The sequence below is a fragment of the Leptonychotes weddellii genome, chromosome 6 (assembly GCF_054177405.1).
Source record: "Leptonychotes weddellii isolate Sample4059 chromosome 6, ASM5417740v2, whole genome shotgun sequence".
NCBI lineage: Eukaryota > Metazoa > Chordata > Mammalia > Carnivora > Phocidae > Leptonychotes > Leptonychotes weddellii.
Genome location: NC_138374.1, coordinates 105,462,793 through 105,474,351, shown reverse-complemented (window position 1 = coordinate 105,474,351; position 11,559 = coordinate 105,462,793). Strand labels below are relative to the sequence as shown.

The 11,559-nt window shown below is 42.2% G+C and overlaps 1 protein-coding gene across 4 annotated transcripts in view; it reads left to right on the top strand.

The window, feature by feature from the left end:
• Positions 1–332: 332 nt before the first annotated feature.
• The window catches only part of RCOR3 (REST corepressor 3), a 55,714-nt gene continuing 44,487 nt past the window's right edge, over positions 333–11,559 (top strand). For 2 of the 4 annotated variants that reach the window (XM_006743942.3, XM_006743940.3), the window contains exons 1-3: positions 333–668; positions 1,078–1,134; positions 10,881–10,958. In XM_006743942.3, coding sequence (XP_006744005.1) covers positions 506–668; positions 1,078–1,134; positions 10,881–10,958 — 298 coding nt within the window. In that variant the 5' untranslated portion in view covers positions 333–505. Of the gene's footprint in view, positions 672–1,077; positions 1,135–10,880; positions 10,959–11,163; positions 11,515–11,559 lie in introns of those variants that run through there. The other 2 variants (XM_031039776.2, XM_081824838.1) reach the window with 2 other exon arrangements.

Sequence of the window (11,559 nt, the reverse complement as noted above, 5' to 3'; positions counted from 1 at the left end):
CCTCGTGTTCGCCTCCGCCCGGGCGCCGGAGCGCCCCCTAGGAAGGAAGCCGGAGAGGCGGCCGCGCCTCTGCGGCGATTTTATTAGCTTGGTTGGGGTTGCCCGGGCTGCCAGCAAGCGGGGCTTCCCCGCCCCTCCCCCTCTACCCCTCCTCCTCCCCCCCCCGCCCCTCCCCGCCCCGCGGCCGGAACCTCCCTGCGGGGCGGAGTGATACCGGCGGCGGCGAAGAGCGCGGCGCGGCCGACAGGGGCGCCCGGGACTGCGCGGGGCGGGCGGCGGGAGGAGGGGAGAGAGGCGGGGCCGGGGCGGGTAGTTGTGAGGCGACTGCGCTACTGCCGGACCGGGGCGGTTATGGCGGCTCCATATTAACACCCTCCTCCTCCTCCTCTGCCGCCGCCGTCTCCTCCTCCTCCTCCTCTCCCTCCCGCCCGCACTCGTAAGCCATCTCCCCCTTCACCCTGACGCCTACCGCTTCCCCTCACCTTTCCCCCTCCCCTCTTATACCATGCCCGGCATGATGGAGAAAGGGCCCGAGTTACTGGGGAAGAACCGATCGGCCAACGGCAGCGCCAAGAACCCGGCGGGCGGCGGCGGCGGCGCCTCGTCCACCAACGGCGGGCTGCACTACTCCGAGCCCGAGAGCGGCTGCAGCAGCGACGACGAGCACGGTGGTAGCCTCGAACTCCTCCCCGCCAGCCCGCCTGCCCCCCTCCCTCCTCCCCTCCCCCAGCCCCCTCCCCTCGCCGCGCTCCCGCCCTCCCTCCCCTCGGAGCCCGGGCGCTGCGGTAGCCTCGAACTCCCGGTGCAGTGCAGCAGCACCCCCCGCGACCCTCGTCCCTCCGCCCTCGACCAATCCTCCGCCCTCGCCCCCCCCCTCGCTCCCCGCCCCCATCCGCTGCCATCTCCCGGAGTGCCCGGAGTTAATATCTTCCCATCCACCCGCCGCTTCTTTCCTCCCTCCAGCAATTTTTATATTTTATTAAGTGTCTCTTCCTTTTTCTTTTTTTCTTCTCTTTCTTTTCTTTTTCTTTTTTTCCTCTTTTCTTTTTTTTTTTTCTTTTTGGCATTGCTTTGCAGATGTTGGGATGAGAGTCGGAGCTGAATACCAAGCTCGGATCCCTGAATTTGATCCAGGTAGATATATTTGCTTAAGCAAATCCTGTCTCCCCTTTTCTGGGAATGGTTTAGGGTGGAAGGGGTAGAGGGGCGGCCGAGGTAGGGGTCCGGGTGTGCGGTTGGGAGGGGATGCGGGGCTGGGATGGGCAGGCATCTGGAGGGGAGGCTGTCAGGCTTGGCAGGGCTGTGACACAGGGCGTGTGGGCAGATGTGTGCATTGCAAGGTTAACATGGTTCCTTCGGAGGCCACTTGCCCGGTGGTGGCATCGCCTTTCTGTCCCCATGAGCCCGGGGCGAGGTCGGGGAGAGCAGAGGGAGGCGGCCCTCGGCGGATTCGGGGGTCCGAGGCTGGGGAAGGAGCGGCTGCTGGGCCGAGGGCTGGAGGAGAGGGTGTGCGGGCTGCGTGTGGAAGAACCGTGCAAATGTCAATTGCCATACCGCCGGCCCCCGGGAGCGGAGGGCCGCGCTCAGCAAGGGCGGCGGATGCCGGGGCTGCTGTCATCGGCCGAAGCCGAGGGCGAGCCCTGGCCGACCCGCGCGCACACGGGATTTTCTTTTTTCTTTCTTTTTAGCTAGGTGGTGTAGCATTGGTCGCGACAGCTCTGCGGAGTGTAGGAGCCGCGGAGAGAAAGGGATGGGGGAAGGGGGTGGGGAGAAGCCAGAGGCACACCTCGCCCTCCAGCCAGCCCTAGGAAGTCAGACCACAGGACAGTGGCTGCAGCTGCCAAGGAGACATTTTCTCCCCGAGCAGCCAGGTTCCAGCGTCCTCTGCCAACCCAGCTTGCGGGCTCCCTGTCTACTTTTCTCCAAACAGGCTCTCTGGCGGTCACGGGATTTCAGCCTGGACGGGGATTGGGCGAGAGTTCCGCATATGGAGGCGCCCTTGCTGGAGCCTCCCGAAGTGGAGCGTGTTTCCTTCTCCCCACCCCAGACCCTCTACAGTTCAGGCTTTGGACAGACTTTGAAGGAGCTCTTTTTTACCCCCCTTTCTCCCTTACAGTTGGTCAGTTTTTTGCCCATTGCCCACTCCTAATAACATTGTGTCGGACTTTTGAATTCTGTATTAGATATTAATAGGGCTTACTTTTTTGGAGGGGGGGAGGGAGGGATAGCTTCTTTACTTCGTTATAGGGTATAGATGGGTATTATCATTCATCCCCTGCCCATTTCAGCAATGCAAAATAAAGAGTTTTAGGTGGCATCTCCTCCTGTCCGAGGGGGAGGGTAAAATAATGAGTGTTACAAGGATTGTCAGTGCAGTCTGTTTTTCAGTAGGTAAAAGCAATGATAGAAGTGCTCACTAGATGTGGGTTGCCTTCTAAATGACATAGCTGTTAATACATTTTATTCAAAAGCTATCGAGTGTGTGTACTGGTGGTCTTCAAATAATTTTAAATGTTCTGTGAAATTAATTTTATTGATGTAGCTAGTAGGTGAATAACACTTTCACATTACTATGCTGCTTCAGGTATTAACTTGATATTTGGGAAAAGCATGCTTTGGCTTAAGATAGACTGAATTCAGTTCCCAGCTGTTTTAATTTTGTGCTCTGAGCAAGTCAGTGTCCTTCTCTGATCCTTAGTTTCCCTAGCTGTAAAATGGACATAAAAAATGCTTCATGGAATTTATTTTTTTATTTTTTTTTAAAGATTTTATCTATTTATTTATTTGACAGAGAGAGAGAGAAAGAGAGAACGCACAAGCAGGGGGAGCAGCAGGGAGAGGGAGAGAAAGAAGCAGACCTCCCACCAAGCAGGGAGCCCGATGCGGGACTCGATCCCAGGACCCTGGGATCATGACCCCAGCCGAAGGCAGACGCTTAACTGACTGGGCCACCCAGGCACCCGGAATTTTTTTTTTTTTTTAAGATTTTATTTATTTATTTGACAGACACAGCGACAGAGGAAACACAAGCAGGGGGAGTGGGAGAGGGAGAAACAGGCTTCCCTCCGAGCAGGGAGCCCAGTGTGGGGCTCAATCCCAGGATACTGGGATCGTCACCTGAGCTGAAGGCAGATGCCCAACAACTGAGCCACCCAGGCGCCCCGCTTCATGGAATTCTTATCCGGAATACATGATTGGGCATATGGCAGTTACTCAGTAAAGATCAAATTTAATAATTAAGAAGAATGATTCTGCAAACATTTGTATCTTTATGATTTGGGGCATTCATTGGTACTCTGCTTTTTTGGGAAATGATAAACTGATTTACAAATTAGAATTCAACAGCCAGAACTATTTCATAAGTTAATAAACATATCTTTTTTTTGCTTCATTAGGTAGGTTTATATTTCATAGACAACTGTACACGGGTTGAGTAGGAGGTCTTGTGTCTAAAAACCAGACTTCTTGCTGGAACAAATTTATATATGCCATGGTCTAGATCACTATAAAGGTTTTTTTGTTTTGTTTGTTTGTTTTTTTGGTTTTCATTTCATGATAAATACTGGAATAAATTCCAAATTTGGAAAATAATTCACTAAAAGTGCAGAACACTTCCGGTAGTTTCACATGGCCACTATTTGAATTATCCAGTTTACTTGATCATCATTTTTATTATTATTATTATTATTTTTTTTTTTTTAAAGATTTTATTTATTTATTTGAGAGAGAGAGAATGAGAGAGAGCACATGAGAGGGGGGAGGGTCAAAGGGAGAAGCAGACTCCCCGCCGAGCAGGGAGCCCGATGCGGGACTCGATCCAGGGACTCCAGGATCACGACCCGAGCCGAAGGCAGTCGCCCAACCAACTGAGCCACCCAGGCACCCTATTATTATTATTTTTAAAGATTTTATTTGAGGGGTGCCTGGGTGGCTCAGTCATTACGCGTCTGCCTTCAGCTCAGGTCGTGATCCCGGGGCCCTGGGATCGAGCCCCGCATTGGGCTCCCTACTCCGCGGGAAGCCTGCTTCTCCCTCTCCCACTCCCCCTGCTTGTGTTCCCTCTCTCACTGTGTCTCTCTCTGTCAAATAAATAAATAAAATCTTTAAAAAAAAAAAAAGATTTTATTTGAGAGACAAAGCATGAGTAGGGAGGAGGAGCAGAGGGAGAGGGGGAAGCTGACTCCCCACTGAGCAGGGAGCTCGGCTCAATCCCATGACCCTGGGATCTATACCTGAGCCAGAGACAGATGCTTAACCACTAAACCACCCACATGACCCCATTTTTTTTATTATTATTTTGAACCTAAGCAGAATATTTGTGGAAAAAAAATCACTGAATTATTACATTTTTTTAAAAGTCATTTTCAAGTTACTCAGATTATAATTGATATTCTTTATTAGGGTAAGAATGTATGTCACATTTTAAAAATTCATCTGTAAATTTTCTCCTTAATAATCTGCAGGAGAATACTGAACCCAAGGACACAACTAAAACCAGTTATCACTTAAACCTGGATAGGCTTTCCTATAATCATAAGCAAATCTTGTCAAGCAAATGCAGATTATCAGTTGTTAGACACTTTTTTAAAAGTAAATATTGAACCTCTGTGCCTTTCAATATAGTGCCATTGTTCTGTTTTATTCTAAGTGTTGTGCTGTTGGGTCAAGTTTCTACTTCACATCAATTCAATATAATTTGGTAAGAAACATATTTCCTTGGGGGCACCTGGGTGGCTCAGTCGTTAAGCGTCTGCCTTCGGCTCAGGTCATGATCCCAGTGTCCTGGGATCGAGCCCCGCATCGGGCTCTCTGCTCAGCCACGGGCCTGCTTCTCCCTCTCCCACTCCCCCTGCTTGTGATCCTTCTCTCGCTGTGTCTCTCTCTGTCAAATAAATAAAATCTTTAAAAAAAAAAAAGAAACATATTTCCTTGGAGAAGGTAAAAGGAAAAGAGATATTTATTAATGATAGAAATTGAGAAACGGTCAATTCCTGTCTCTCCTTTTCGCTTTTTCACACCTTTGTCTTTAGTCTCATAAACCACTGAGTCTACCTTCATGAAGATTATTCACCCATAACCAAATTATTTGGAGGAAAAATTCCTTAGGTACCAAGATTATGATCAGAATATAGGAAAATTAAAGAGTTTGTGTGTGTGTGTAGGATATTTTTATTGGAGGAGTTAATAGTGATGATAGAAATCAAACAGAATGACTTACTAAAATGAATATTTTAGAAAATATGAGAATTGTGATTTAAATTGGAACTACTGAATATAAGTTTAGGAACAGTTTATGTTAACACCATTGCTAAGAATGCCTTTATAAAAATTTACTACCTGGATTTGATTATTTTCTTAGGTGCTTTTTTTTCTTCAGATTTTTCAATTACCAACTTTTATTTAGTGCCTCCTGACTATTTGTATATCAAGGAGGAGCAGTTTCGTGTGGTGATTAAGAGTCTCACCTCTTCCCATATGCCTTTTAGCTAATATGGCGTAGTGACCTTGACGAACTACCTGATGTATCCATACCTTTATTTTCTCATTTGTGAAAGGGAGATAATGTTAACTATATCATAAGATTAGGTGAAAATTATTGTCTATAAAGCAATGGTCTTCAAAATGTTTTGCTTGTATATTCATAAAAGAATTTTCAAAAAAATACTTTCTCGCATATTTTTAACATCTGTCACTTACTGCTGTGTTTAAATAGTTGAAAAACATATCTCCAGTGTATTGAAAATATTAGCACTTTGAAATAAAGCCATTATACCCTTATTTTAAATGCATCCAGTTAAATATAAATACTAGAGTAATATGATAGTATCTATTTTATAAAAAGTATGAATAGGTGAACAGTCTGAAAGTTTACATTTTTCCTTTTTATCTTTGAAATCATTTCCATGCATTTTCCCCCACGGAATTTTATATTTTTGTGCTTGAATGTGCTTTATTGATCACCTATCCAGTTTCTCTACCACTGTAATATGTATTCTTGCGAACATAAGGTTCTAAGTGTTAAGTCTCTTCTGGTTTGAGTTATTACAATTAATGTGTAATTGATTGAAATTGTAATAGCTATGATGCCTTGAGTAAAGGAGAGCCTTGCCAAAACCCTTTGTTTGGCACTGTAGACGTCTCAAAATTTTGAGCGATATACTCTTGTCAGATGTAGGATGGGATGAGAGAGCTACCCCCCGCTTTTTTTTTAAGTGAGAGAAGGGCATTTGTGAAGGAGGTCATAAGTAGAATGAGCATATAGCTTAGACTACAGGTGAGTTCTCAGGCAGATTGTCTTGGGAAAGAGCACACAGGGAAGCTAAAGTTCTGAAAATTGATTCCCATAAAACTTACTTATGTACCTCTTGGAAAGTTGTTATTTATCCCAGTTTGAAGGTAGTGAATTAAATATGTAAGTGAGAGCCCAGTTCATAAATAGGAGAATTTTAAAAAATATGTGTGTCTTAATATTCTCAGTACTTAAGTTCTTTATATAGAACATTTGTCCCATGATTTCCATCAGAATCCTTATTCTAAATGTCTTAAATCTAAGAAGAAGTGGATTTTTATTTTTGTACTTATTTTGAAATTTGCTATTGGTGTAAAAATCCTAGCTTATCAAAATTATACTTTTGTTTTTTTAGTTGTTGGTTTTCCCCAATGGTCTTATAAATGTACTTTACCAACTGCAGTTAAGATATCTAAAAGATTTCAAAAGGTTTAAACTTTTAAGTGTTTCATACTTTTAAAAATTGTTTAATTTGTTTTCAGAACTGTCATGCTACTATACAGTCTTTTAAAATGAGAGTAGCTTGCTTTTTTTTTTTAAAGATTTTATTTATTTATTTGACAGAGAGATAGAGAGCACAAGTAGGCAGAGTGACAGGAGAGGGAGAGGGAGAAGCAGGCTCTCCGCTGAGCAGGGAGCTGGATGTGGGGCTCCATCCCAGGACCCCAGGATCATGACCTGAGCCAAAGGCAGCCGCTTAACCAACTGAGCCACCCAGGCTCCCTGAGAGTAGCTTGCTTATCTAGGTTTTGGTTTGTTTTTTAATCTATTTGGAAGATAGGATATTTCTAAGGCTGGATTATTTTGTTGGTGACGCAAGCTTGATTTTCAGTATTATTTCTTTCCTTTTTTCAAAGATTTTATTTATTTATTTGTCAGAGAGAGAGAGTGTGCACAAGCAGGGAGAGTGGCAGGCAGAGGGAGAAGCAGGCTCCCTGCTTAGCAAGGAGCTGGATGTGGGACTCGATCCCAGGACCCTGGCATCATGACCTGATCCAGAGGCAGATGCTTAACTGACTGAGCCACCCAGGCATCCCTTCAGTATTATTCTGAGTATCAGTTTTGAGATATAATGCTAAATATTGTTACATATAAAAGCAAAATAAATACTGAGTTTATGTCCTTTAGATATTTTTCTTCAGCTTTTATAATGGAAAGGATAAAACTTCATTGGATGCAAAGCATCCTGAGGGGTACATTGTTTTTAATAATACAAGTTACTTTCTCCTTTTATAGGGGAGAAGTCAGGTCTGAGTTGTTAGAAAAACAAAAAAGTCATTTCAGCTATCCAATCTCATTTTCTTTTTTTTTTTTAAGATTTTATTTATTTATTTGACAGAGAGAGACTGAGAGAGGGAACACAAGCAGGGGGAGTGGGAGAGGGAGAAGCAGGCTTCCCGCGGATCAGGGAGCTCCGTGCGGGGCTCGATCCCAGGACCCAGGGATCATGAGCCGAAGGCAAACACTTAACGACTGAGCCGCCCAGGGGCCCCATCCAATCTCATTTTCAAGGGTTTGGTGAGAGAAGGCATCAACTGTTTGTGTTAGAGCCCCATGAGGTTTCATTCATTTGTGTTATTTGATAAGGTGACAGGAAGTCTTTTCAGAGTAGAGATAGAAGGGAACAAGAAAAAACTGCTTTCAATGAGCATATATTAGTAATAATAATGTTTAGGTAATACATACTGTATACCAGGGTGGGGAGAAGAAGAGGGAGAGGGAGGGAGAGAATCCTCAGACTTCGCACTGAGTAGGAAGCCTGGCATGGAGGCTCAGTGTGGGGCCTGGATCCCAGGACGCTGAGATCATGACCTGAGCTGAAATCCATAGTCAGCTGCTTAACCGAGTGAGCCACCCAGGTACCCCTCATCATCCGTGTTTTTAAAGAATTAAACTGAGGCATGGACAACATAGGTAAATTTCTCTAAGATGACAAAGCTGAGAAATGGCAGAGCTTGAATTCAAATTAGAGTCTGGCTCTATAATGGTTACACTCTTAACCATTATATTAAAATACCTCATTTCCTGTGAACATCAGTCATCTCCTGGGCCTAGTTGACACATACATGATTAAAAATGGTGGAGTTTAGTTCAAGGTTAGGAAAAGAACATTGTGGGGGTGCCTGGGTGGCTCAGTTAAGCATCTGCCTTCAGCTCAGGTCATGATTGTGGGGTCCTGGGATTGAGCCCCACTTGGGGCTCCCTGCTCATTGGGGAGTCTGCTTATCCCTCTCCCTGCCTCCCACTCATGTTCTCTCTTGCTATCTCTCTCTGTCTCAAATAAATAAAATCTTAAAAAAAAAAAGGAACATTGTGAAATGCCTAATTAGGCATTCTCTGCTACCAGACACAATTACTCTCCCAATTAGCCCCCCCCACCCCCATATTAGAAGAGCTGTTAGTCCCCACAGCTTGGATGTCAGTTTTTGTCAGATCAAGCCCTTAATTGTAGTCCTAAGAATTTTTTGGGAAACTTAACTGTTATGCCTCATGGGGAAAAATACAAAAAAATAGTTCATATCTGTGTAAGAAGAGACATTTTGTGAAGGTATTTTAATTAAGATTTTCTATAATGCAAGAATCAGATGCAGGAAATACGTTTAAATATTAAGCATGATATGCTCTTAAGACTTGAGACTTAATGGAAACCTTTCTTTGTTGCATTCCTTATTCTGTTAAGTAGGATTTAAATTATCTTATTGTTATAATCCATTGTGAAAAAGAATCAGTCCATGTTGAAGAATTGAAGTTTAGCATATGCACTAGAAATAGCAGTAGATAAAGATTTCTGACCAACTTGGATATGTCTGTTTTATTTCCTTTGAGTGGCTGCCAATTTTGCTTTTGTGTTTGTATTTTATGTGGTTAGAAATTTAATATGTATCTCGTTTTTGAAGTTTTTAAAAAACTTGGAATTTGTTTTTATTGAATATAAATTTTAGATAATGTACTTCTACTTTGCATTTTCTTAAATTCTCTGTTTTTTGTCCTCTTTATTAAAGAAAACGACAAAACACAGTAGGTTTTGCTTTTAGATTCATTTTGTAAATATGATTTTTCTAATACTTTGGTACTGTTCTCTCATTTCTCTTTTCTCCATCCTTAATTTTTCCTTATAGTAAAACATAAAATTTTTAAAGCAATCTTAGCTTCATATTTTCACTAACAATATATCATTTTCTGTATTTTGTTGATTGAATATGCAGTAGTGATGTGTAATGATTCTCCAAAATTAAAAACTACTGAACTATATTAGATTATTCCTGGATAGATAACTTCTCTAGATTGAGATTATACTGGTAGTTCCTTTACCCCTGGAAGTGAATGTTCTTTATTCCAAATATCTTAAAATCTTATGAATGATTACAGCTTAACCTCAGAATTCTGTTAATGTTTTATGTGAATAATTTTGGAATTCTTGCCATTTGTTGGTGGTAGCTATCAATACCTCATAAAAGTCAATTATGATATATTCATAGACAAGTCTTAAAGTTAAGTAGGTGGCAACAATGCTTCATTTCTTGATAGTTTTAATTAACTTGAATGCACCTAGGAATTAGAAAGAAACCAGAAAAGACCACTGAGTAATTAAAAGACAGAACCCACGGGCATGTACTTGGCACTGGGACAGCTGTGTCAGGCTTTCATTCATTCTATCCTTAATGCAGTTTTAATAGAGCTTGATTTTTCTGAGTTTTTAGATCATAACAGATTAGAAATAAGCAACAGTGGGCGCCTGGGTGGCTCAGTTGGTTAAGCAACTGCCTTCGGCTCAGGTCATGATCCTGGAGTCCCGGGATCGAGTCCCGCATCGGGCTCCCTGCTCAGCAGGGAGTCTGCTTCTCCCTCTGACCCTTCCCCCTCTTATGTGCTTTCTCTCTCTCTCTCAAATAAATAAATAAAATCTTTAAAAAAAAAAAAAAAGAAAAGAGATTTATAAAAAAAAAAAAGAAATAAGCAACAGTAATGGTGTGCTTCTACAATAGAGGTAGACTCTGATTACTTCAAGAAACAGCATTATTAACTTTTATATTTTTTGACTTTGTTTTCCTCTTACACAGAGCACATAATTTTATAAATATAAACTAATAAATGAAATTAACGCTGAAAAGGAATAGTTGGCAGACTCACAAGGAATAAGATTAAATAAAAACCATAAAAAACAGATACAAGTATTTTTAAATGATGGTAATCTTGGCCCATTCAGAGATGAGGCAAAACAGAAATAACTTACCACCTGAAGTATTCTCTAGTTTTAAGTCAGAATTTTTAATGACTCCCAAATAATGTTAGAAGGTTAAATCAGGTTTATTTCCTGTCAAGAAATAGAGCTATATAGTGTCCTTAAGAAAGTCTTTCTTTTTAATTTAAAGGGGGTTAACTTCAGTCTTTGTGAAATTTTCTTCAATTTCATAAATGAAATACTTAGTATTTTAATGTAAATCTGTTTTCCTTCTCTGTTTCCTCGTACTTTGTTCCTTTGTTCTCTTGCAGGTACTGTACTAAAATAGAAATAAAGCTTACCTTGTTTATACTTATTTTAAATGTACATAAAATCCATCATATTTAAAGTAATGAATTTTTTCTCCAGGTGCTACAAAGTATACAGATAAAGACAATGGAGGAATGCTTGTGTGGTCTCCATATCACAGTATCCCAGATGCCAAATGTAAGTTTTCTGAAATTGAACGTTTATGTCAATAGAGATCTGTCAGCCAATTCAAAATGCAACTTACATATTTTTGGGGTCGCTTAGAGTCTCATAAGAAAACAGTTTGTCTTTGTTTTGTTTTGTTTTGTTTTGATGGAGGTTGTTATATTAGAATGTTTTTCCTTTTGAAAGATAGTGGGTTGATCATTCCAATTTGTGTCAGGCCCAGGAAGACTGAAAATACCTAGGATCTGATGGCATTGCTGCTTAAATCCTCAAGCAGGGGAGGGAGTTACTATGTAGACATCTGCACAGGCTTTTCCTCAGTATATGGAGCTGTAAAGAAATGCCTTCAAACTTCAAAGAGCCCACTATCATTACCATTTTAAAGAGGAAAGGGGAAAGAACTGACTTCAGCAGCCATCAATCAGGTCATCTTTGAGCTCTCCATTTCTGGACGGAGACCTTCTGGATCATTGACCATGCACTTCTTGAATCATGGTGTGGCTTTAGACTTCAATGTGATGTAGCGGACCTGATCCTTTGCGGCACATCAGATATAGGAAACGTGCAGGTAACAAAACTAAGATCCCCACCCCTCCATTCAGTTATCATTGAA